At 43.7% G+C, this 27,086-nt stretch overlaps 1 protein-coding gene across 1 annotated transcript; it reads left to right on the forward strand.

Annotated features, from left to right (window-relative positions):
• On the forward strand, nucleotides 1–25,087 carry CPT2 (carnitine palmitoyltransferase 2). Its single transcript, XM_064281995.1, has 5 exons — nucleotides 1–272; nucleotides 14,019–14,099; nucleotides 15,227–15,333; nucleotides 21,860–23,164; nucleotides 24,471–25,087. Exons 1-5 carry the CDS (start codon nucleotides 121–123, stop codon nucleotides 24,800–24,802), a joined length of 1,977 nt encoding a protein of 658 aa, XP_064138065.1. The 5' UTR covers nucleotides 1–120; the 3' UTR covers nucleotides 24,803–25,087.
• The last annotated feature ends 1,999 nt before the right edge of the window (nucleotides 25,088–27,086 follow it).

The raw sequence follows: 27,086 nt of genomic DNA on the forward strand, positions 1-27,086 counted from the left end.
CAAGCTGGCGCCTGAGTCCAGACGCTGCGACCCGGGACCCTGAGGGCGGCGGCTTAGCCTGTGTACGCCACAGCGGTGTCCTCCCGCGTTTTGCAGCCGCCGCCGCCGCCTTCCTGGACAATGATGACCCGCCTGCTGCTGCGCGTCTGGCCCCGGGGCCCTGCCCTTGGCCCTGGAGTCCCCTGCCGACCCTTCAGCGGCGGCTCCGGGCCCAGCCAGTACCTGCAGTGCAGCATCGTGCCCACCATGCACTACCAGGACAGCCTGCCCAGGTGAGCCCGGCCTCCTGGACCCCACCGCACCCCGCCAGCCCAGGATCAGCCCCAACCTGACTCCTGGCACTCAAGACTCCTTTACCCAACTCGCATCCACCCCCGACCCTCTACTTTGGGGGTTGCACACGTTGTCCAATCTGGAAACCCTGTGACTTTCAGACTTTCTCGACCCAGGAACCCCAGAACCCTCAAATTCTTTTCCAGAACACCCATTGCTCCCTCAGATTCTGCATCGTGAATATCTTACAGCCATCTCAACCCCTTTCTCAAGTACCCCAACTTCCAACCAGCTATCCGAAGAGTCTCTCACAATTTTCCTGAAAAATGTTCTACTTGCATATCCACACCTCCAACCTAAATTCTCTAACTTAGGTGTCCTCTGAAATACCTTCACGACTGCCCCAGAATTTAGATAGGCCAATTTCTGGCACATAATAGTCCACTTTCCTCAAGTTCTCTCAACACTTCACCCTCCTCAGCCTTCTAAATTCCGTTACTCAGAACCCACAGCCCAACTCTCCATTCCTCCAATACAGTGCTGTTTTAGCACCTATCCGGAGCACGCTCAAGTGCTTATTCTTACCCTCAAAAAAAAAAAAAAAACCATTGTGGTCAAGTGGACTGCAACTCATAGCAACCCTATAGGACAGAGTAGAACTTCCCCATAGGGTTTCCAAGGAGCCGCTGGTGGATTCAAACTGCTGACCTTTTGGGGAACAGCCGTAGCTCTTAACCACTGCGCCACCAGGGCCCCACTCTCAACTGAAAAAACCCACTGCCGTCGAGTCGATTCCCTGCCTCAAATTCTCCTCAAAGTTCTGAGACCAATTTTCACCTGAAAACTTCTTATACCCCCAAACCTTCCTGAACACCTCCTACCACGTTCCTCCCTGTAAAATCTCCTCCCTCACCCACAGTATACCCCTTCAACCCACCCTCACAGAATTCTAGATACCATCTTCAGTACCCCTCCAAATCCACGTTACTCAAATTAGATCCAGAGCCCACCCAAATTCTATCTGCTCCTCACCCTGGGCATCTCCACCCCTGCATACACCTTCTGAAAATTTCACCCAGAATCTACTTCCCTTCTGAAAATAGACCCAGTACGTTTTTCTCTCCCCTTTCCCATACCTGATATTTTCTCAAAATCTGGCTCCCAGTTTTCTCAGCCTTTGAATTTCCAGCCTTCATTTGAGGTTGCCAGTATTAGAAATTTCCCCAAATTCCTTCATCCTCCAACCAAGCCTAAACTAACTTCTCTGCCAAGTTCCAAATTTGTCTCAAAAGACCCTTCTCACTTGCTTTCTCACCAAACTGCCATCAGAAATTTCCCAGTCCAGGGACTGCAGGCTAGCGCTCCCACTACTGCGAGTAGAACAAATATTGTGTCACAGGTATTTCTACCCCCCTCCCAAGTACTGAGTTGCTGTTTTTTTTGTTTTTTTGTTTTCACATCCAGGAACCATTTAACCCACCTTCAGTCATCACAGCCCACCCCTACCTTCTAAGGCAGATCATATTCTTGTGAAACTACAGTGTGCAAATATTTAAGACAAACTAAAATGAGATTATCTAGCCCCACCCCACTCAGTAAATTTGGCAGGAGGAAAGGGAGAGAGAAAGAAACAGAATCTGTGTGCCTGTGGGATAGGCCTAGGACACAGCTCCTTGTGACAGCGTCTGTGGGCTGGGCTAATATGTGGGGGAAAGGTGAGGGCTCACAGAACCTGCCTTTGCTTTCCAAGCCTGGAGCCAGATGGCCATTGACTACTTAGTTTTCATTGTGCATTAGGTAAAAGTTTACAGAGCAAATTAGATTCCCATTTGATAGTTTATTGTACATAAAGTGTTTTGTGGCCTTGGTTTCATTCCCCACAGTGTATCAGCACTCTCCCATTTCAGCCCTGGGTTCCCCTTTCCTTTCATCCTGATTTTCTACCCCTTCCTGCCTTCTCATCTTTGCTTTTGGGCAAATATTGCCCGTTTGATCTCTTATAATTGATTGTTCTAAGGAGCACCTTCCTCGGGTGTTATTTGTTTTATGGGCTTGTCTGTTATTTGGCTGGCCATTGACTTTAAGGCAGGCTTGGCCCCACTTGGAGCCCTGGTAGTGCAGTGGTTAAGAGCTTAGCTCTTAACCAAAAGGTTGGTAGTTTGAATCCACCAGCCGCTGCTTGGAAAGCCTGTGGGGTAGTTCACTCTGACTTACAGGGTCACTATGAGTCGTAATCGACTCGATGACAGTGGGTTTTTGACGGACCCCACTTGGATTGAGATCAGAGAAATTTTCTCCATTTTCAAATTGGAAAACTAAAAAGCATAATTAAGATCGTTTACTCTAAGCCCATCCACAGCGCAAAAATCTGTGGGAATCCAGGCCTACAAACAATACCACTCTTCACCCATGTATAATCTTAAAAAACTGACCCTGCCCTCCACAGGCCTCTGTTACCTCATCTGTAAATTGAGGGCTAGATAAGATGAGAGGTGAGAATCCTTCTATTTCTGAGAGTCTAGGCTAGTGAGATATGTTACCCTTGTTACTTGTTTTGATGTCACACTAGGTGAAAAGCCTTGGTTTTGGAGTCAGGTAGAAAGTTTCAGATCCTGGATCTGCACCTCTTTCACTGTGAACCCTGGCAACTCACTTAACTTCTTTGAGCCTCATTTCTTACCTGTGAAGTAGAAATGGCAACACATAGTTCCTAGGATTATTGTAAGGATAGAGTGAGGTAAGTTGTTAGAGATAGGGAAGGATCATAATTGCCTTGTGGGAAATGACTGTTTTTGTTAGGTGCTATCAAGTCAGTTCCAACTCGTAGCGAGCCCATGTGCAACAGAATGAAACACTGCCCGGTGCTGCGCCATCTTCATGATTGTTGTTATGCTCGAGCCCATTGTTGCAGCCACCGTATCAGTCCATTTTGTTGAGGGTCTTCCTCTTTTTCACTGACCCTCTACTTTACCAAGCATCATGTCCTTCTCCAGGGACTGATCCCTCCTGATAACATGTCCAAAGTATGTAAGACCAAGTCTCGTCATTCTTGCTTCCAAAGAGCATTCTGGCTGTGCTTCTTCCAAGACAGATTTGTTCATTCTTTTGGCAGTCCATGGTATATTCAATATTCTTCGCCAACACCATAATTCAAAGACGTCAATTCTTCTTCAGTCTCCCTTATTCGTTGTCCAGCTTTCGCATGCATATGAGGCACACCTTTCCTGACTTTAAACCACAGAGTATCCCCTTGTTCTGCTTGAATGACTGCCTCTTGGTCTTGTACAGGTTCCTCATGAGCACAGCTAAGTGTTCTGGGATTCCCATTCTTCATAATATTATCCATAATTTGTTATGTTCCACACAGTCGAATGCCTCTGCATAGTCAGTAAAATACAGGTAGATGTCTTTCCAGTATTCTCTGCTTTCAGCCAGGATCTGTCTGACATCAGCAATGATATCCCTGGTTCCATGTCCTCTTCTGAATCTGGCTTAAATTTCTGGCAGTTCCCTATCGATGTACTGCTGCAGCCACTTTTGAATGATCTTCAGCAAAATTTTCCTTTCGTGTGATTTTAATGATATTGTTCAATAATTTCCACATTCAGTGGAATCACCTTTCTTTGGAATAGGCATAATTATGGATCTCTTCCAGTTGATTGGCAAAATTCTGTCATGCAATCTACAGTATTGTTTCTATCACCAAGGCCATATTTTCCAGCTGCTGATCCTTCTTCATTTCCAACTTCTGCTTCCAGTCACCAGTAATTATCAATGCATCCTGATTGCACATTCGATTAATTTCAGACTGCAGAAGTTGGTAAAAATCTCCAGTTTCTTCATCTTCGGCCTTAGTGGTTGGTGCGTATATTTGAATAGTCTTATTAAGTGGTCTTCCTTGTAGGGGTGTGGATACTGTCCTATCACCGACAGCGTTGTACTTCAGAATAGTTCTTGGAATGACTAGTTCCTTTGTATTAGGTGGTCCAGCTGGGTCTCACTCTCTTCCTCTTACTGTTCTTACCTAATCACTACCGCTTTTTAACCAAGTGGCTTTGGACTCTCTTTCTCCAGGAACTATCATTTGCTTGTTTATTAGGTGCAGTGGTTAAGAGCTGGAGCCCTGGTGGCACGGTGGTTAAGAGATTGGCTGCTAACCAAAAGGTCGGCAGTTCAAATCCACCAACTGCTCCTTGGAAACCTTGTGGGGCAGTTCTACTCTGTCCTTGTAGGGTTGCTAGGAGTAGGAACTGACTCGATGGTAATGTGGTTTTCTTTTTTGTTGTTGTTATAATTAGATACACTGAACAGTTAACCTCAGAATATAAAACTGCAAATCCTGAGGAGACAAAGTATGGATGAGCCTGTTGTTGTTAGGTGCTGTCGAGTAGGTTCCGACTCATAGCAACCATACATAACAAACAACAGAACAAATCACTGCCCAGTCTTGTGCCATCCTCACAATCATTGTTATGTTTGAGCCCATTGTTGCAGCCACTGTGTCAATCCATCTCAACCAGGGTCTTCCTCTTTTTTGCTGACCCCCTACTTTACCAAGCATGATGTCCTTCTCCAGGTACTGGTCCGTCCTGATAACACGTCTAAAGCATGTGAGATGAAGCCTAGTAATCCTTGCTTCCAAGGAGCAGTATGGCTATATTCCAAGGCAGATTTGTTCATTTGTCTGGCAGTCCATGGTATAGTCAGTGTTCTTCACCAGTACTGTAAGTCAAAGGCACCAATTCTTCTTCAGTCTTCCTTATTCATGGTCCAACTTTTGCATGGATATGAGGTGATTGAAAATGTCATGGCGTGGGTCAGGCGCCCCTTAGTCTTCAAAGTGCTTTTGAATACTTTAAAGAGGTCTTTTGCAGCAGATTTGCGCAATTTGATTAGCATGTATTGATACGAATTTGTAGACCAGTCAGATGTGGTCAGGGGCTGGTGGTAGAGTGAGGAGGTTTGACAGGTAAACAGTTACAATGTAATAAGAGGGAGTCAGTATCTCATTGTGGCTAAGCTCATAAGGCAGGAAGGAGTAAGAAAATCCCAGCTCCACCTCTTACTACTAGCTGCTTGACAGGGAGCAAGTCATCTAACCTCTCTGAGCCTGTTTCCTTATCTAAACATGGGGATGATAATAGTACCTTCCTCTCAGATTTACTAGAATTAAATACTCTGATATAAAGCACCTCGTATGCTTGCGAAAGCTGTACAAGGAATAAGGAAGACCGAAGAATCGATGTCTTTGAATTGTGGTGTTGGTGAAGAATGTTGAATATACCGTGGACTGCCAGAAGAATAAACAAGTCTGTCTTGGAAGAAGTATAGCCATAGTGCTTCTTAAAAGCGAGGGTGGACATGTTATCAGGAGGGACCCAGTCCCTGGAGAAAAACATCATGCTTGGTAAAGTAAATGGTCGGTGAAAAAGAGGAAGACCCTTGAAGAGATGGAGTGATACAGCGGATGCAACAATGGGCTCAAATATAGCAACGATTGTGAGGATGGTGCAGGACTGGGCAGTGTTTTGTTCTGTTGTTCATAGGGTCGCTATGGCTTGGAACTGACTCAATGGCACCTAACAGCAACAAAGCACTTAGTGCAAAGGCTGGCACATAGTAAGTACTCAGTAATTATTCACAAGTACTATAAATACTTTTTTTTTTTTAAGCAAAAAGAAAGGTTTTATTCCACATATATTCAAAGAGGCAAAAGTAGGAAACAGACAAGCCTGCTGCCAGAGTTAATGCTTGCCCAAGTTCGAGGAATATTGCAGAAAATGGACAACCATGCTGCCAGAGGCATGCCTATCTGAATCCAAGGAACAGAGTCATCAGTATATGTTAACATTACAAATGGGCAAAACCATTGAAAGCTTCACTTTTTTACAGATTGACTAAAAACTATTAAGTCACTGTGATTGTACATTTTGAGTTGTCTTTCTTAATAATCATCGGTACAGCTTTCATTAATGACAGTCGGGAGGGTCTTCATTGGTCCAACAAATCTTCTATTCACTCAATGCTAATAGTAAAAGATAAGAGTGGAAAGTCTTTTGCGCTCTGTGTGAAAAAACCAAAACCAAACCCATTGGTGTCGAGTAGATTCTGACTCATAGCAGCCCTATAGAATAGTGTAGAACTTCCCCATAGAGTTTCCAAGGAGTGCCTGGTGGATTCAGACTGACAGCCTTTTGGTTAGCAGCTGTAACACTTAACCACTATGCCACCAGGGTTTCCAGTTTATGTGAAAGCTTCCCTAAAAGATGTTTTCCAAGATTATCCTAGCTAATGTCTTTATATCTCAGGGCCCAGTTTTGTGTTCTTATGAGTCCGTGTGAGTCCAGCTCCAGCTGGGTCCATTCTTTATGCTCAAGGACAGGGAATAATGGCTGCAATATTGTCTCCTAAATCATTCCTTCCTTTTGATCGGAGATTGGAGATAACACATCGATGATCAATACCTGTACTTAGTCGGGCTCCTAGATGGCAGCCATGGCAGCTCTTTAAATTCACGGTGCTGGTTTCCCACCAGATACCATCTGGTTCTTCACCAGGATCTTAAGTAAGAGCGAAGTTTTCATCAATTGCATTGCCAAAGTAAGCAAACTCGATGTACTCATCAGCATTTTAACCTGAGGCTTCTTTTGCCTCTTAAGTGTGTAAGACAATAGAAGATAAGTTTTTTCATGCCTAATACTGTCAGGATGCAGACTAGGAATATTACTGTTCCCATAAATACTTTTAAAGAGGCTTTTTGGTGCAATTGTTAAGCTCTTGGCTGGTAACCGAAAGGTTGGTAGTTCAAACCCACTAGTCGCTCAGCGGGAGAAAAGACCTGGTGATCTGCTCCTGTAAAGATTCCAGCCTAGGAAACCCTCTGGGGGCAGTTCTACCCTGCTCTATAGGTAGCTGTAAGTTGTAATTGACTCGACGGTACACAACAACATGAATACTTTAAACAAACATTTGTTGTATGTCTAGAATGTACAGAAGAGGTGTGAGTATGGAGGTGGAAGTGACTTAGGGCCTGAGTGAGTAAGGGGCACTTCACAGAGGAGGTGACATATAAGTTGGAATCTGAAGTTCCCCAAGTAGGAGGAGTGGGGGAAAGATAGAACAGCACATGCCAAGGAACAGAAGCCAGAAAATGCATGATGCATTCAGAAATTTATGGTAGGCCCAGCCCAAAGTAAAGAATCACCTTTTAGACCTTAAAAGTTAATGGTATCGGGCTGGCGCGTGTGGTGGGGTCGGTGGGGGGCGGGGGGGAGGTTATCTTCTACAAAATAATATCAGGCACCCTGTTAGGCCTATAGTTGATACACAATAAATGTCAATTATCTGGGGTGTTTTTGTTTTTTTAAATCCTTAATCATTTCAGGAAATAACTGATCTATAAGACATAACGGACAGGTTCTCTAGAATTTCTACGGGAGGCAAAATTTCCAGGTTTTGGCGGATAACGGGTAGCAACAGTAGTAACATTCTGGGCCCCAAAAACATGTCCTTCAGACTGATTGTCTTGACATCCAGAATGACTTTATTCCGGAACAACTGTGAAAACTATCCTAAATATAACCAGATTGTGTAAAAACGGAAAAGACTTTTTACTATGTTCTACAGAAAGAACAAGAAAGTGCCTACCACTTGGAGGCTGATTGGGTAATGATAGCAGGTAAGTCATTTACATGAGAGATAACTGCTTAGCACTTTTCTGTAGTCTTTAATAATGCAAATGATATTTTGGTAGAGGGGGAAAAAAGGAGAACCCACCATAGTTAAAACAGAATTGGTATGTATCTCCCTTAACTCCTGGTGCCTACCTCTTGCAAAGCACCTAGTGAATTACAGGGAGCTCAAGAAACTGTAGCTGTGCACATGAAGGCGCCTTTGGTGTTCTCCGAGGAATTGTAGAGAATGCATGTGGTACAAAGAGACTGGAGGTGATGTCACAGCTTGATTTTTAAAGAGTAGGGGGATACTTTCCACGAGAGCCAAAGTATGACCTTGAGTATATTCCACTTGAATTTAGAGACCATCTCAAGAATAGATGTGATACAATGAACACTAATGACCGAAGACCAGATGAGTTGTGGGATGCCACCAAGGACTTATATGTGAAGAAAGCAAAACGTCATTAAAAAAATAGGAAAGAAAGAAAAGACCAAAATGGATATCAGAAGAGACTCTGAAACTTGCTCTTGAACATAGAGTAGATAAAGCAAACGGAAGAAATGATGACATGAAAGAGCTGAAGGGGAGATTTCAAAGGGTGGCTCGAGAAGACAAAGTATTATAATGACATGAACAAAGACTTGTAGTTATAAAACCGAAAGGGAAGAACATGCTCAGCCTTTCTCGAGCTGAAATACCTGAAGAAAAAATTCAAGCCTCAAGTTGCAATATTGAAGGATTCTATGGGTCAAACAAACATTGAACAAAGCAGGGAGCATCAAAAGAAGATGGAAGGAGTACACAGAGTCACTGTACCAAAAAGATCTGGTCAACGTTCAACAATTCTAGGAGGTAGCATATGATCAAGAACCGATGGTATTGAAGGAAGACGTCTAAGGGTCACTGAAGGCATTGGTGAAAAACAAGGCTCTAGGAATTGACAGGATACCAGTTGTCTTAGGCTGGGTTCTCTAGAGAAGCAAAACCAGTAAAGCTTATAAATATGTATATAGAGAGATTTATATCAAGGAAACAGCTCATGCGATTGTAGAGTTAGAATGTCTCAAGTCCTTGGATCAAGATAGAGGCCTTTCCCAATTCATGGAGCCACAGAAGCTGGTGAACCCAATATCCACAGGTTGGAGAGCAGGGCTCGCGCTCACAGGCTGTGAGATCGAGGAATCCCCAGGTCGGCAGGCAAGACTGCAAAGTTTCTCCAGATTCACATAGCAGGAGCTGGCGAACCAAGATCGTTAGGTCAGGGAGCAGGATTCTTGCTCGCAGGCTGAGAAGATCCACCAATCCCAAGATGGACAGGTAAGCTGCTAGTTCAAGTCCCAAGACCCAGATGCCAGACAAGAGGCAGCTGCTGGATCTAGAACAAGCCTTTCAAAACCTTGGCAAGGCGAGCAGGAAGGAAATAGGTGGCAGAAGGCAGAGAGATGAAGGCTGAGAAGGCAGTGAGCCACCACAGGCCCCGCCCCCTGTGGTACCACTCAGCAGATTCCATCACGGGGTGATCACATATCAGATATCATCAGGGAAGTGATCACAACATTATACAACTGCCAAAACACTTGACAATCATGGCCCAACCAAGTTAACACGATCTTAACTATCACACCAATTGAGATGGTTCTGTAAATGGATGCAGCACTGGAGTTGCTCACTCGTTTATGCTAAGAAATTTGGAAGACAGCTACCTGGCTAACTGACTGGAAGAGATCCGTATTTGTGCCCATTCCAAAGAAAAGAGATCCAGTAGAATGCGGAAATAAACAATGTCATTAATATCACATACAAGTGAAATTTTGCTGAAGATCATTCAAAAGTGGCTGCAGCGGTACATTGACAAGAAACAGCCAGAAATTCAAGCCAGATTCAGAAGAGATGTGGAACAAGGGGTATCATTGCTGATGTTAGATGGATCCTGGCTGAAAGCAGAAAATACCAGAAAGATGTTTGCCTGTGTTTTATTGACTATGCAAAGGCATTCAACTGTATGGATCATAACAAATTATGAATAATATTACAAAGAATGGGAATCCCAGAACATTTAATTGTGCTCATGAGGAACTTGTACATAGACCAAGGGGCAGTCATTCGAACAGAACAAGGGGATACTGCGTGGTTTAAAATCAGGAAAGGTGTTCCTTATGGTTGTATCCTTTCACCATACTTATTCAATCTGTATGCCGAGCAAGAAACAGGACTGTGTGAAGAACATGGCATCAGGATTGGAGGAAGACTCATTAACAGCCTCCATTATGCAAATGATACAACCTTGCTTGCCAAAAGTGAAGAGGACTTGAAGCACTTACTGATGAAGATCCAAGACTACGCCTTCGGTATGGATTACATGTCAACATAAAGAAAACAAAAATCCTCACAACTGGACCAATAAGCAACATCATGATAAACGGAGAAAAGATTGAAGTTGTCAAGGATTTCATTTTTTTTGGATCCACAATCAACGCCCATGAAAGCAGCAGTCAAGAAATCAAAAGATGCATTGCATTGGGCAAATCTGCTGCAAAGGACCTCTTTAAAGTGTTAAAAAGCAAAGTTGTTACTTTGAGGACTAAGATGTACCTGACCAAAGCCGTGGTATTATCAGTCACCTCATATGCATGTAGAAGTTGGACAGTGAATAAGGAAGACTGAAGAAGAGTTGGTGCCTTTGAATTATGGTGTTGGTGAAGGATATTGAATATACCATGGACTGCTGGAAGAACCAACAAATCTGTCTTGAAAGAAGTGCAGCCCAGAATGCTTCTTAGACGTGAGGATGGAGAAACTTCATCTCATGTACTTTGGACATGTTACCAGGAGAGACCAGTCCCTGGAGAAGGACATCATGCTTGGTAAAGCAGAGGGTCAGCAAAAGAGAGGAAGACCCTCAATAAGATGGATTGACACAGTGACTACAATGTTGAGCTCAAGCATGGCAACAATTGTGAAGATGACGCAGGACTGAGCGGTTTTTCCTTCTGTTGTACACAGAGCCACTATGAGCCTGAACTGACTCAGCAGTACCTAAGAACAACTAACAGGGCTACGGTAGGCTTTCCAAACAAAACCCTTTGCCATCAAGTCAATTCCAACTCATAGTGACCCTACAGGATGGAGTAGAATTGCTCTATAGGGTTTTCAGGTAGTGGCTGATGGATTCGAACTGCTGACGTTTTGTTTAGCAGCTGTAGCTCTTAACCACCTCACCACCAGGGCTCCACTGTAGGCTTTAAAGAGAAATGTATTGTCTGAGTTCTGGAGATTGGTAGTCTGAATTTAGGGTGTGTGGAGAGCGGTGTTCTCTCAGAAGGAAGATCTTATCTCTCTCAGCTTCTGGTAGCCCCAGGCATTCCTTGGCTTGCAGCTGCAGCATAACTCTGTCTTATGTGGTAGTTTTCCTCTGTGTCTCTGTCTCTTCTTTTATAAGGAGTCACTCAGATTGGATTAGGACCCATGCTACGGCAGTATGATCCCCCTCCCCTCCCTCCACTCCTGGCAACCCCTAATCTACTTTCTGAAAAGTAACGTGTTTAAGATTTGAATTCAGGTTTGTCTGACATTAAAGGTCGTGCTTTCTCCAGTAGGTCACACTGTCCCTAAAGAAAGAAATATATCTGTAGTTGTCAGCATCACGCTTCCCTGCTCACCTTTTGTCGTCTCGCTCACTGCCTGCTTGGAGGAGCCTGCTTAGAGGAGTCCAAGTTGAAACTATCAGGGTAGAGGGGCTTACTGGCAAAGTATACAGTCAGAAGAGGGCAGAAGACCAAGTCTTCAGAAAACATGTACTTTTAGGACAAGAGTATATAATGAGGAAGACATAGAAGGAGCAACCAGAGAAAAAAGAGACTCAGAAGAAGAGGATGTCAAAGCCAACATGGTTGAAAGAGAGCATTTCTAGTTGTATCTTTCACATGATCTTAATTTTAAGCATCCTTTACAGATCTCACAGTCTGGTGGGGGAGAGAGACATAAATAAATAAATGCTACTAAGAGTGATAGAGAAGAATATGGCGTCCTGCACAGTTCTACTCTACAGCGCATGGGGCCACCATGAGTCAGAATTGACTCTACAGCCACTGGTTTGTTTTTAGTTTGGATAGGGAGCTAAAGGAAGGAGTAATCAGCCAATACATTCAACATATATTTATTAAATGCCTTCTCTGTGCCAGACACTGTATCAGTGAAGGTCAAAGATGGGATTTCAGAGGAAGAATCCTAATGAGCGATAAGGTCCCCTCTGTATGTTGTTGTTGTTGTTAGATGCCAGTTCCAACTCATAGCAACTCTCTATAGAACAGAACAACACACTGCCCAGTCCTGTGCCATGCTCACAATCGTTGTTATGCTTAAGCCCATTGTTGGAGCTACTGTCAGTCCAGCTTATTGAGGGTCTTCCTGTTTTTCTCTGACCCTTTACCAAACAGGATGTCCTTCTCCAGGGGTTGATTCCTCCCGATAACATGTCCAGAGTTTGTGAGACATAGTCTCGCCATCCTTGCTTCTAAGGAGCATTCTGGTTGTACTTCTTCCAAGACAGATTTGTTCATTCTTTTGGCAGTCCATGGTATTATTCAATATTCTTCACCAACACCACAATATGCATAATGTATATAATCATAACCATGAGAGCTGATTCTGTACATTTCTTCCCAGCCCAACATTCAGTAATATCACATTGGTAGCTTGAAATTGACCATGGTAGGAATATTTACACCACAGAAAATGGTAAATGCTACAAGTCAGGGCTCCCCCCTGCCCCCGAGAGCTGGCTTGCCGACCAACCCCTCTTTGGAGTGGGTAACATAGATGAAGATGGGAGGAAGGTGGCACAATTGGCTTTAAAGGAAGCATGGTGGCAGATTGTGGGTGTGAGGAGAGTGCTGGCCCCTCCTATAAGTTCGTGAGTGGCTTTCTTTGGAGAGAAATCTGAAGGCAAATGGTATTTTCAGGAGAAGAGCCAGATTTTAAAGAGAGGAGGAGGCAGGAGAACTGGAAAGAAGTTGTAGAATGTAGGATAGTATACTCAGAATGGGGGCTCTGAAGTGTGTAATGGGAGGGGCTGCTGAAGAATAATAGGTCTTGGGAAGCTAGTGGGGACAAACTGGATGTGAGTGAGAGGACAGAAATTTAGCCTTGTGAAAAACTCATGATACTGTCCAAGTTTCATTTCGCTGTGGACCAGTAACCTCATCACCGTGGCCATCATTTGGGAATCTGCTGGTAGAAAATGATGAGTAGGCAAACGGTCGTTGCTGTTGTTTCAGCTTATGGGAAGAGCTGGGTCTTCCTAATAGTACTCCTGGTGGCTGGGCAGGGCTTGGTGTTTGATGCCTACCTTTCAGTCAACATAGCCCCCATCTGGCCAGCCCTGGACAGACCTGTGTTTCACTTTTGTATGATTTGCTGTGGTAAAATGCACAAGAAATAAAAAGATAGTTTTTTTTTTTTTCCATCTTGGGGGGAAAAAATTCAGTTCTAACTCAGGGTAGAATTTAAATCAGTGCTAATATGGTATTAAGGAGCCCTGGTGGCATGACAGTTACATGCTCAGCCACTAACGGAAAGGTTGGCAGTTCGAACCTACCTAGCAGCTCCACAGGAGAAAGACCTGGCGATCTGCTTCCATAAAGATTACAGCCTAGAAAAGCCTGTGGGGCAGTGCAGTTCTGTCACATGGGGTTGCTGTGAGTCAGCATCGACTTGACGGTACCTAACAATGTAGTGTTACCACTGTTGTTAGAACTGTGACTAGGAAGCAGGAATGCTTCAGGCAGCACTTGCTTTCCCATTTTGAATTAATTAGTATTTTACTGATTCAGCTAATGAAATTCATCTTTAATATATTACAAATTATAATTTTACTTAAAAATAGAATTACCATGAATACTTATAGTAGTAAATCCATTGACTCTGATTTGTCAGTGGTTTCTCGTTGTTGGTTTTTTGGGAAGCAAATTAATTATCCATTAGTCAGTTTGTTAGTTTGGGTTGTGAAGCTAATTAGCCTTCTCTTTGCACATATCGCACCTTTGTACTGATCTTGCTTTTCTCCTCAGGCTGCCTATTCCCAAACTTGAAGACACCATTAGGAGATATCTCAGTGCGCAGAAGCCCCTCTTGGATGATGGTCAGTTCAGGTAAACACTGAGGACCCTGGATAATCATGGTTGGGGTGGTTCAAAGGAGGCTGACATGTAGAGGTGGACCAAGCCTCAGGGAGTGTCTGTGACTTGATTGGGTCTGTAGGAACCCAGGACCTACTCTGTACATAGGCAAGTTCAGGAAATAGATTCTCACTATTTGTGAAGGGCAGACTAAGCCCTAAGGTGAGAGTCCCTCTAACCAGACTCAACAAGAGATAGTTTACGAGCCAGAATGCCGAATTTGTACTCTATCTGGGTGGGTATACCTGGAAGGCTAGTTGGTACTGGCCATTTGCAGAGGGCATGCTCTCAAGTTAGGGAGGCCCATTGAGGAGACTGTATGACAGGCCAGAAGTTTGAGCACAGAATTGGAAAATGACATCGGATATTGTAAAAAAGAGGATTGGATTCAGCTCTTGTAGCTTCTTTTTCCGTAATGGGAATTTTTTGTACAGAAATTTTTGTATAGGCTTGTCGTTAGAATTACAGTAGCCGTCACTGGACAGCAATGGGGACACATAGATGAGCTGTTCATAATCTTGTCCTCTGCTAGATCATTTGAAGCTTTTCTTGATATGGCAGTGAACTAACAGCTACCATTGTTTAAGTGAGTATTTTGTTTCAGACTATCCTAAACCCTTAGCTTTATACTTTTTTAAAAATCTTTTAAGGTGGTATTATTATTATTTCTATTTTACATATAAAGCAACTGAGACTCAGAGACATCAAGTAACTTGCCCAGGGTCACACAACTTGAAAGTGACAAAGCTAGGATTCAGAGATAGGCCTTTTTGACTCCAAAGCCCACGCCTTTTTCTTCATAGCAAACTGCTTCTTCAATTACAGACTGTTTTGTGACATGTTGACTAATCTTCCTGCTAGTCATTTTAGGAAGCTATCCTAGACTCATCGACTCGACGGCACTGGGTTCTGGGATCCTAGACTCATGCACCTTAGGTTGATTCCTGTTCTTCTGATCAGAGGCACCTTCCCATCTCATTCCTAGGTTCTAGGGATGTGCTGTAGGGATCCAAAGCCCTCTTTATGGGTTCTGGGCCATAAGCCTAAAAATCACATCTTCTCTGCCATGATTTGACTCTGATTTTCCTTGAACATTTCAGGAAAACAGAACAGTTTTGCAAGAGTTTTGAAAATGGGAGTGGAAAAGAACTGCATGCGGAACTGGTTGCCCAGGACAAGAAGAATAAACATACCAGCTACATTTCAGGTAGGCTGTGCTGTGGGTGAGATTTTTCCCAGAGTTCTCCATAATGGAAATTAAAGCTTCTTCTCTCCTGTTTGGTCTCAAAAATATTTCTGGTGAGACCAGCATTGAAGTAATGTCTCATCCTGTCTTCTTGAGGTACATATTAAGGCTGAGCAACTTCCTCCTCTCAGATGTTGGCTGGAGTCTGTGCTCAAGAACAATGGCTTATCTTCTCTGTTGGTAAATGAAGAACCTTCTCTGATGAAGAACCTGATCAGTGGTTCTCTGTGAAAAGATGCAGGGTTAAGTCCTGTGTCTGTCATGTTAAGTCCTTCACCATCGCCTGACTGTCCTCTGCAGCCTCATCTCTCCTCACTCCCCCTGACACGCCTGTTGCTTCAACAAAACATAGTTCCTCATTGTTCCCTGAACCCATTAGTCTTTCATTCTTCTGTGCTTTATCCATGTTGTTTCCACTACCATTTTTTGTCTGACAGATTCTTCCTTTAAGACCCAAGTAGGGTAATTTCTCTATGAAACTTTCCCAGTCCTTCCCCCTCCCCATTCAGAGTTGGTTGCTTCCTCTGTTCTCACAGTGCTCCTTTTAATTTAGCTTATATTTTTATCAAGGTTATACATATACATAGTTCAAAAAGTCATATAGTTCTATAAGGCTTTTTAGGAAAAACAGCAGTTCCCTGACCCTCCCCTAATTTCTCATTCCTCACTTTCACATCCTATTTGATTCTTTTGATATCTGCCCCCGTATCTCTAAAGTAGGAAACCCTGGTGGTGTAGTGGTTAAGTGCTACAGCTGCTAACCAAGAGGTCGGCAGTTCAGATCCGCCAGGTGCTCCTTGGAAACTCTGTGGGGCGGTTCTGCTCTGTCCTATAGGGTTGCTATGAGTCGGAATCGACTTGACAGCAGTGGGTTTGGTTTGGGGATCTCTAAAGTATATACTTATGTTACTGCGTCTTAATTTTTTTGTTGTTCTTAGATATTATGTATTGATATCTTGGTATAGAAGATTGGAATTTAGCAGTTATTTATATTCCACTGCACACATGAGTGGTGTGCACTTCTTGTCCCCTCAATTTCCCATTACAGTTATTTGTAATTTGGTTAGCTCAGAAGTATTTACACTATTATAGTCATGTAAGTGCTATTGGCAGCTGAGCCATTTAATATGTTAGGATGGTTTTTCCTTTCCTGCATGTACTTTTTTTGTTTTCCTTGAAGTTAATACATAATTCTCTCATACTTTGTTTTGCTTAGTATTCTATGTGATTAATAATTTATTCCCAGATTCATCCCAAGCTGTCTAAATTTCCTCTTGATACATGAAGCACATTAGATGCTCTATTTTGGCCTTCTTGATGAAGTTTCTTCTAGAACTTCTGACGTAGTCTGGACTGGTGAGCTGCTTGGCCTGCTATACGTAAGGTTCTGCTCTCTTGGGATCTCCTTTTGCCATCATACAGGTAATCTCTTCATCTCTTTCTCCTCCTGGGACTTGTTTCTTGTATTTTATATTTTCTTCCTTCTTGGCTTCTCCCTTATATTGGTGGAGTACATCTTCCATTTTATTTCTTTTTTTTGTCTTTTTTTATTATTGTGCTTTAGATGAAGGTTTACAGAGCAAATCATCTTCTCATTAAACAATTAATACACATATTGTTTTGTGACTTTGGTTGCCAACCCCATAACATGTCAACACTCTCCTGACCTTGGGTTCCCCGTTACCAGCTTTTCTGTTCCCTCCTGCCTTCTTGTCCTTGCCCCTGGGCTGGTGTGCACAGTTAGTCTCATTTTGTTTTGTGGGCCTGTCTAATCTTTGGATGGAGGGTGAACCTCAGTACTGAGTTAAAAGGGTATCTGGGGGCCATATTCTTGGGGTTTCTCCAGTCTCTGTGAGACCAGTAAGTTTGGTCTTTTTTTGTGAGTTAGAATTTTGTTCTACATTTTTCTCCAGTTTTATCTGGGACCCTCTTTTTTTTTTTTTTTATTTTACTGTATATTAGATGAAGGTTTACAGAACAAACTAGTTTCTCATCAAACATTTAGTACATGCATTATTCTACGACATTGGTTAACAACCCCAGAACATGTCAACACTCTCCCTTCTCAACCCTGGGTTCCCTATTATCAGCTTTCCTGTTCCCTCCTGCCTTCCAGTCCCTACCCCAGGGCTGGTATGCCCCTTTAGTCTTATTTTGTTCCATGGGCCTGTCCAATCTTTGGCTGAAGGGTGAATCTCAGGAGTGACTTCATTACTGAGCTGAAAGGATGTCCGGGGGCCATACTCTCAGGGTTTCTCCAGTCTCTGTCAGGCCAGCAAGTCTGATCTTTCTTTTTGAGTTAGAATTTTGTTCTACATTTTTCTCTAGCTCTGTCCGGGACCCTCTATTGTGATCCCTGTCAGAAAAGTCAGTGGTGGTAGCCAGGCATCATCTGGTTGTACTGGACTCAGTCTGGTGGAGGCTGTGGTAGATGTAGTCCATTAGTCCTTTGGACTAATCTTTCCCTTGTATCTTTAGTTTTCTTTATTCTTCCTTGCTCCTGAAGGGTTGAGAGCAGTGGAGTATCCTAGATGGACGCTCACAGGCTTTTAAGACCCCAGACACTACTCACCAAAGCAGAATGTAGAACATTTTCTTTATAAACTATGTTATGCCAGTTGAGCTAGATGTTCCCCGAGACCATGGTCCCCACAGCCCTCAGCCTAGCAATTCGCGGGATCCTCTATTGTGATCCCTGTCAGAGCAGTCAGTAGTGGTAGCTGGGCACCATCTAGTTGTGCTGGACTCAGTCTGGTGGAGGCTGTGGTAGTTGTGGTCCATTAGTCCCTTGGACTAATCTTTCCCTTTGTCTTTGGTTTTCTTCATTCTTCCTTGCTCCAGACGGGGTGAGGCCAGTGGATTATCTTAGATGGCCGCTCACAAACTTTTAAGACCCCAGACACTACTCACCAAAGTAGGATATAGAACATTTTCTTTATAAACTATGTTATGCCAATTGAGCTAGATGTCTCCAGAGACCTCTTCCATTTTCTTTCTGGAAGCAGAACATGGAAAGCAAAATTTTTAGAACTACTCTCATACTTCATTGGTAATTTATATGGCTGAGTTGGAAATCATTTTCTCACAGAATTTGAAGGCTTTGCTTCATTATCTCTTAGCTTCCAGTGTTGCTGTTGGTAAGTCTAATGTTATTCTAATTCTTGATCCTTTGATCCCTTTCTGTCTCTAGAATCTTTTAGAATTTTCTTTTGGTTCCCAGTGTTTTGAAATTTCAGATAAAATGTTTTGGTGGGTGTCTGTTTGCACTCATTTTGCTGGGCCACTCAGTCCTTTGATTCTGGGAACTTATATTCTCCATTCTGGAATATTTTTGTTTTATTTCTTTGATTTTCTTCTTTCATTTTTTCCTCTGTTCACTCGTCTGGGACTTTTATTACCTTCAGAAGTAGAACTTCCAGGCCTGCTTCTCTAATTTTCTGATCTTTTCTCTCCTAGTGTTCATCTCTTTTTCTTTTTGTTCCGCTGTCTAGAATATTTACTTAATTTTATCTTTCAATCTTTCTATCGAGTTTCTAGTTTCTGCTTTCCTATTTTTGATTTCAGAGAGCTTTTTTTCATTCTTGGGATGTTCTTTTTAAAAAATATTTTCTTTCTGTGAACATTTTATATATATATATATATATTTTTTTTTTTTCCTTCTCCCTGTGTAGTTTGTTTCCTCCAAGTTGCTTTTTGTTTGTTTTGCCCTTGTTTAGTTTCTTTCTTCAGATGCTTCATAATCCCTGTGTGCTGTATTAGATCTGAGTGAGATACTAAAAAGCTGTTGAAAGCTGTGTATATGAAGGTATGGCTTGTCAGTTACAGGCTTCACTATATCATCTGGCTAGACCATTTCCTGGGGGGTGCCCCAATGTTAGTGTCTTTGGGTTAGATCCATCAGGGAAGACTTTTCTAGTAAACTGTCAATAGGTATTTTCCTGGTTGCTGATATTCTAGAGAGTCCCTGGGTGGTGTAAATGTTTAACACACTTAGCTGCTAACTGAAAAGTTAGAGGTTTGAGCCCATCCAGAGGTGCCTTGGAAGAAAGGCTTGGTGATCTACTTTCTAAAAATCAGCTATTGAAAACCCTGTGGAGCACAGTTCTACTCCGACACACATGGGATCACCATGAGTCAGAGTTGACTGAATGGCAACTGGTATGTTCTAGGAGGAGGGTAAGGGAAGAAGGCTTGAGATCTCAACTCTGACTTATGTCCTCCAGTTTTACCTTCTTCAGAGAATAAAATTGAAGTGGGGAGGGCATCTTGAGGGAGAGGGCCTAATTAAACAGATTTTCAACCAGATGTATCTAGCTGCTGATTACAGAGCCCTTTGGGGGTTCTGCTGTGTAAATCATACTATTTCTTGTCTCTCTCTATTGCCAGTTAGGATTGGCTTTCTTGAGTCTGCTGTGTCATTACCAGTTGCCCAAATGCTTTCCAGCTTCCAGTATTTGCCATTTTCTCCTCTCCCATTCTCTTTGCCTAATAGATTATGCCAGTTTGAAATTCTTTTCTCTCTATTTTAGTGCATTTTATTATATTTAGTGCATTTTATTCTATTTGTCTCCTTCACCAGCGTTCTTTAAAACCAACGACCATGTCCTGTTCCTCTCTATATCCCCTGGACCAGGGCCTGGAGAGTGCTGATACTTAAGGAATGGAATGGAATGAATGAATGAACAAATGAATAATAAATAAATTTGCATCCTTTGACCCTTTCCCCAGTGTTCTACACGAGAGAATTATTTCCTTCTGTGGATGATGGTCCTTATTTGTAGAGTTCATTCATGCTTAGGTGCCCTGGTGGTACAGTGGTTAAAGCACTCGGGTACTAACCAAAACATTGGCAGCTTGAACCCACCAGCCTGTCCACAGGTCAAAGATGTGGCAGTCTGCTTCCATAAAGGTTACAGCCCTGGAAACCCTATGGGGCAGTTCTACTCTGTCCTTTAGGATTGCTATTAGTCGGAATTGACTTGAGGGCAATGGGTTTAGTTTTTTGGTTATCCGTGCTTGCTAATCCCAGCAGAAACTTCCCTTAAAGACACATTTTCTGATAAAATACGCTTTTCTTAATTGCTTCTGGAATTTTTACAGACAGAACAGCCACAGGGTTGCAGAAGGCTGGGCAGTTTTCTCTAATTGCTTTTTGAGCACTTCCTAAAAGCAAGAGTACACAAATATACATAGTACACAGAATGAGGGTGAAGGACTCCCCCTGCCCCCATATTAGGGAGATCATAAAGTATGAATGCTGTCCTCAAAATGAAACAGGAAAACCCTAAGGAGATGGGGTGGAAATTAACAATTATTCTGCTCCAGCATAAATGCAAGTGAGAAGAGACCAGTCCCTGGAGAAGGACATCATGCTTGGTAAAGTAGAAGATCAGCAGAAAAGCGGGAAACCCTCAATGAGATGGATTGATACAGTGCCTGCAACAATGGACTCAAACGTAGCAATGATTGTGAGGATGGTACAGGACCAGGCAGCGTTTTGTTCTTTTGTACATAGGGTCGCTCTGAGTAAGAGCTGACTTGATAGCACCTAACAATAACAACCTTTAAGAACTAAGAAAGGAAACAGAATGAGGAAAAAGCAGTTAACAAACACATCAGTGTTAGGGAAATGCAAATCAAAACTGCATGTGATACCTCACACTCACCAGAATCACTACAATCAAAAAGACAGACAATAATAAGCGTTGATGAGGGTGTGGAGAAATTAGAACCTTCATATCCTGGTGTCGGGAATGTTGCAGTCACTTTGGAAAGCAATCTGGCCGTTCCTCAAAAGGTTAAACATAGACTTACGACATGACCTAGCAATTCCACTCCCAAAAGAAAACACACAAAAACTTGTACACAAGTAAATACTCATAACACCATTATTCATAATAGCCAAAAAGTGGAGACAATCAAAATGTTCATCAACTGATGAATGGATAAATAAGATGTATCCATACAATGAAATATTATTCAGCAATAAAAAGGAATGGGGTACCGATACATGGTACAACGTGGATGAACGTCAGATACATCATTCTGAGGGAAAGGAGCCAGATGCAAAAGGTCACATATTGTATGATTCCATTTATATGGCAGGAATTATTGCAAAGCAAAAAAAATAATGAGGAAATTCTGCCTTTTGGTGGTGTGATGTCATTTCTCTGAGTATGCCTGACTTTTTTTTTCCTTCTCAAATTTTATCTTTAGAGACTGCATTCACTTTTTTTTATTGTGGTAAAGATAGAGGTAACAATACATTTGCCATTTTAGCAATCTTCACTTGTAGAGTTCAGTAACATTAATTACATTCCTCATGCTATTCAACCATCCCCATTAACTGTTCCCAGATTTTTCCTTCACCCTTCACAGAAGCTCAGTGTCCCCTAAGCATTGTGTCTTCCTTTCACCTCCCTCCCTGCTGCCCCCGTGCATTAACTTTGTTTGTTTGGTTTTTTTTTTTTTCACTTTTTATTTTTAGGTCCCTGGTTTGATATGTACTTAACTGCTCGAGACTCCGTTGTCCTGAACTTTAATCCATTTATGGCATTCAAACCTGACCCAAAGTCCGAGTATAATGACCAGCTCACGCGGGCGACCAACATGACCGTGTCTGCCGTCCGGTTTCTGAAGACACTCCGGGCCGGCCTTCTGGAGCCAGAAGTGTTCCACTTGAACCCTGCCAAAAGTGACACTGATACCTTCAAGAGACTCATACGCCTTGTGCCTCCCTTTCTGTCCTGGTATGGTGCCTACATGGTCAGTGCATATCCTCTGGATATGTCCCAGTATTTTCGGCTCTTCAATTCAACTCGTGTACCCAAACTTGGTAGGGATGAGCTCTTCACTGATGACAAAGCCAGACACCTCCTGGTCTTAAGAAAAGGGCACTTCTATGTCTTTGACGTCCTGGATAAAGATGGGAACATTGTGAGTGCCTCGGAAATCAAGGCTAACCTGAAGTACATTCTCTCAGACGACAGGCCTGCTCCCCAGTTTCCTCTGACACATCTGACCAGTGAGAACCGAGACGTCTGGGCAGAGCTCAGGCAGAAGCTGGTGAGCGACGGCAATGCAGAGGCCCTGAGGAAAGTGGACTCTGCTGTGTTCTGCCTCTGCCTAGATGACTTCCCCATTAAGGACCTTGTCCACTTGTCCCACAACATGCTGCATGGTGATGGCACAAACCGCTGGTTTGATAAATCCTTTAACCTCATTATAGCCCAGGATGGCACTGCTGCTGTCCACTTTGAGCATGCTTGGGGTGATGGTGTTGCGGTGCTCAGGTTTTTTAATGAAGTGTTTAAAGACAGCACTCAGAACCCTGCCATCATGCCACAGAGCCACCCGGTTGCCACAGACTCTTCTGTCGCTGTGCAGAAACTCAGCTTCAAGCTGAGTGATGCCTTGAAGACTGGCATCGCCACTGCTAAGAGAAAGTTCGATGAAACCATGAAAACCCTCACCATCGACTGCATCCAGTTTCAGAGAGGAGGCAAAGAGTTCCTAAAGAAGCAGAAGCTGAGCCCTGACGCCGTGGCCCAGCTGGCCTTCCAGATGGCCTTCCTGCGACAGTACGGGAAGACCGTGGCCACCTACGAGTCCTGCAGCACAGCAGCGTTCAAGCACGGCCGCACTGAGACCATCCGCCCGGCCTCCATCTTCACAATGAGGTGTTCTGAAGCCTTTGTCAGGGAGTCCTCCAAGCACAGTGCTGGAGAGCTTCAGCAGCTGATGGCTGAGTGCTCCAAGTACCACGGCCAGCTGACCAAAGAAGCTGCAATGGGTGAGGCGGGGGTGGAGAGCATGCCCTTGGGTCTGGTTGCCCTCAGTGCTCAGGGAGGCCTCGGTCATACTCTTCCCCGCATACAGTTTCTACCTCTTCACTAAGTTTAAGCCGTTTCTACCGTAGCAATTGGAAAAGCCAAGCTTGCCATTTAGGGTTAGACACTCATTCTCTCCTCCTAAGCAGTGATGAGGAAATGCAGATAATTGCATCCCCATTTAAGGTCACTTCCAGCTGTGACACACGAATTTTCTTTCTTCTGTCATTGCCATTAGAGTCGCTTTTGACATTTTAAGATTTCTAAGCGCATAGCCCCTTTTTCCTCCAGTTTTTAGTGTGTTGGCTCCCTAGAGATAGGCTATCTCAGGAGCTCTTCCCAAATCTGTGTCTTCCTTCTTTGCCTTTTTGTAGTAAAATTTGAGACCCGGAAAGGCCTTGAAAGATCACATAGTTCAATCTTTCCATGTAGATATAAAATCTTGAAGCTAAAAGGCACCTCCAAGACGTTCCAGTCTCGTTCTTCTCCATTTTATAGATAGGAAACTGAGGCCACTGGCCCAGTATTACACAGCAAGTTGCAGTGAGGCTGAGATTCGAACCCTGGTCAGTTACCCTGCCATTGCCACCAGCTCAATCTTGTCTTTTTCACCTGACCTGGACTTTGGGTTTTATGTGTTTCTGAGTCCATAGCTTTCTTTCTACTTACTTTTCTTGACTGATTTAAACTGATTTAATTTCAGAATTTTTAACGCTTTCCTTTTAGGCCCATTTTTAGCTCAGCTATAGGCAACTTTGTTTTTGGAAGAAGTCAGAGACATCACTAGGGTTGGTGTCACCCAGTGTGGTAACTCATGGTGTTTGACACACACACCCCCACCCCTCTCTGGCCCTGTCCACCCATAGGGCTGAGCACCGTGCCCCTCCTAGCCCCCCCCCCATGGCTCCCCACAGCTCTTCCCCTCTCCACCCAATGGCCTGTGCCGCAAGCTGCCAGCACCCCTTGGCGGCTCCTCTGCTGACAACACCGGCCCACCTGAGACTGTGGGCCCTGGGGTCATTTTGGTGTCACCCCCTCTGACAGTGTCAGGGAGTACAGTCTGCACCCCCTAGTGACCCCGGTGGACGAAGTACTCTAGGATTGACTGCCCTAGGGGTTAGCGAGCTGGAGATACACAAGTAGAGGTCGGAAGACTTTTCTTCCACTAAGGGATGCTGTGGAGGAGATGCCTGCTACGGATGGGAGGTTTTACTAAGGTCTCTTTGAGTTCTGGATTCTGAGACTGTTTTTCCATTTTGTCTCTGATAGGCCAGGGCTTTGACCGACACTTGTTTGCTCTGCGGTACCTGGCAGCAGCCAAAGGGATCCCCCTGCCCGAGCTATATCTGGACCCTGCATATGGGAAGATAAACCACAACATCCTGTCCACGAGCACGCTCAGCAGCCCAGCGGTGAACCTTGGCGGTTTTGCTCCCGTGGTCCCTGATGGCTTTGGCATTGGGTATGCGGTTCACGACAACTGGATAGGCTGCAATGTCTCCTCCTACCCAGGCCGGAATGCCCACGAGTTTCTACGCTGTGTGGAGAAGGCCTTAGATGACATGTTTGATGCCTTAGAAGGCAAATCCATCAAAACTTAGCATCTGGGTAGGTGAGACGCCCCGGTCACTTCCTTATGAAAACCGGGGCCTGTGTAGCCAGTAGGTGCTCTCCTGTGACTAATGAACCTAGTCATGAGGTGCCTGAGCAGGTTATGCTGCAAGGCCTGGCCTTTAAAATGATGGTTTTAAACCTAAACCTGTCATTTCTGGGTGGGACCAGATCACAGGTAAAGATCTATTTTAAGGACGTTTGATCAGAAGACATTTGAAAAAATAACTCAGGTGTATTTATTGTTTAAGCAGAAATAAAATTTAATTGTTGCAGATGTTTCCTCTTAAATTTTTTTAACCTAAATTCCCAAGTACCCACAAAGAACTTTGGAACACTAAGTTCTGGCAGTATGCCATTTCCGTTGGCTCCTGGCTCTTCAGGTGAATGGTGGGAAATGGTGACATCCTCTCCATAAACCTGTTCCTCTTACAAAATCGCTTAATTATTTTAAGGCGTAAACTGCTGCTGCTGTTTGATCCCAAATTCTGGTTCAATAAAGACGATTCCCATGAATTTAGGGAGTGCTGAAGCCACATAAGGATTTAGAATTGGTGTGTTTTTATTTTAACCAGTTGAATCTCTTGTGCTAAATTTTGGCTTGTCTAAGCCAGAAAAGATTGCTCTTAACATTTTTCAGGTGGGGAAGCCTCTCCATTGAGCAAAATGAACAGACTGTTTTCTCCAGTTTATCATTACGACACTACTAAAGGTAGGGTTTTTGTGTTTCGTTTTACCCATGATCCCAGCGGCTTGCCCAGGGATTTAGTGGCACAGCTGGGATTAGAATTCTGGTTTTGCGATTTCAGTTCTGGGTCCTTTTGCGCTATATCCTGCTGCCTTATTTATTCACCTAGAGCCCCTACAGAAACCCTGGTCGCACAGCGGTTAACAGCTACGGCTGCTAACCAAAAGGACGGCCGTTCGAATCCACCAGGGGCTCCTTAGAAATCCTATGGGGCAGTTCTGCTCTGTCCCTACAGAGTTGCTATGAGTCGGAATCGACTCAACGGCGATGGGTTTGGTTTTGGTTTTTTTTAAGAGCCCTATGCTGTTGCTTGCTGTGGAGTCAATTCTGACTCACAGTGAGCCTACAGGACAGAGTAGAACTGCTTTCTTGGGTTTCCTAGGCCATAATCTTTATGGGAGCTAATGGTCAGGTCTTTTCTCCCATGGAGCAGCTGGTGGGTTCAAACAGTCGACCTTTCAATTAACAACCAAGCACTTAACCATTGAGCCACTAGGGCTCTTTTAACCAAACCAAACCCATTGCCAGTGAATCGATTCCAACTCATAGCAATGCTATATTTACAGCCCCTGTATAACAACACGAATGTAATAATTACTAACATTAATTGAGCATATACTGTGAGTCGGTCACAAAGCACTTTCATTATCTCATTTAATCCTTAAAATCCATCTAAAAGTACCTGCTTGTCTATGTAGCTGACTCCATCCATCCGTGTCTTAGCATGTGTCAGAACACCGTTTCTCTTAATGGCCGAGTAATCTTCCATTGTCTAGATAGGCCACATTTCATTTATCTGTTCATCAGTTGATGGACATTTGGGTGTTTCCACTTTTTGGCTATTAAGAATAATACTGCTATGAACATTTGTGTGCAAGTTTTTATTTGGACATGTTTTCATTTCTCTTAGATATATAACTAGGAGTGGAAATGCTGAGTCATGTGGCAAGTCTATGTGTAACATTTTGAGCAACTCCCAGATTGCTTTCCAAAGTGGCTGCACCGTTCCTGCCAGCACCGATGCAGTGTCCTCCTGTCCTCGTTAGCCCAGCTTGTATGTCCCCTCCCAGAAGAATGGGCCATACCTTCTCCATCCACCCATTGCTCCTAGACTTGACTTCTGTTTTAGCCAGGAAGGGGCCTGCACATGGTGGGTTCTTGCTGGAGACGGCAGCCATCCCCTCCCAGTGTGCACACCTTTGCAAGGTGACTTTGTAGCCCCTCCCATTAAAAGGTGGAGTCTATTCCTCCACCTCTAACTGGCCCTCCTGCCTCTAGACTTGATTCTCGCCTTCTAGTCCATTCTCCTCACTGCAGTCAGCGACCTTTCTCATATACAAATCTGAAGTCACTGCTTAAAATCCTTTAGTGACTTTCAATTATTGGGAAGAAGTCCATACCACTTAATGGGACAGGCGAGACTCTGATGGAGCTGGCCCACTGATCTCTTCCTCGGGGTTGCCATGCTATTTGCTGTTGCCCCTGCTGGGAGAATAACCTCCTCTCTGCCCTTTTGGGTATCTTCT

This window comes from Loxodonta africana, chromosome 3 (assembly GCF_030014295.1).
Source record: "Loxodonta africana isolate mLoxAfr1 chromosome 3, mLoxAfr1.hap2, whole genome shotgun sequence".
In the NCBI taxonomy this organism is placed as follows: Eukaryota; Metazoa; Chordata; class Mammalia; order Proboscidea; family Elephantidae; genus Loxodonta; species Loxodonta africana.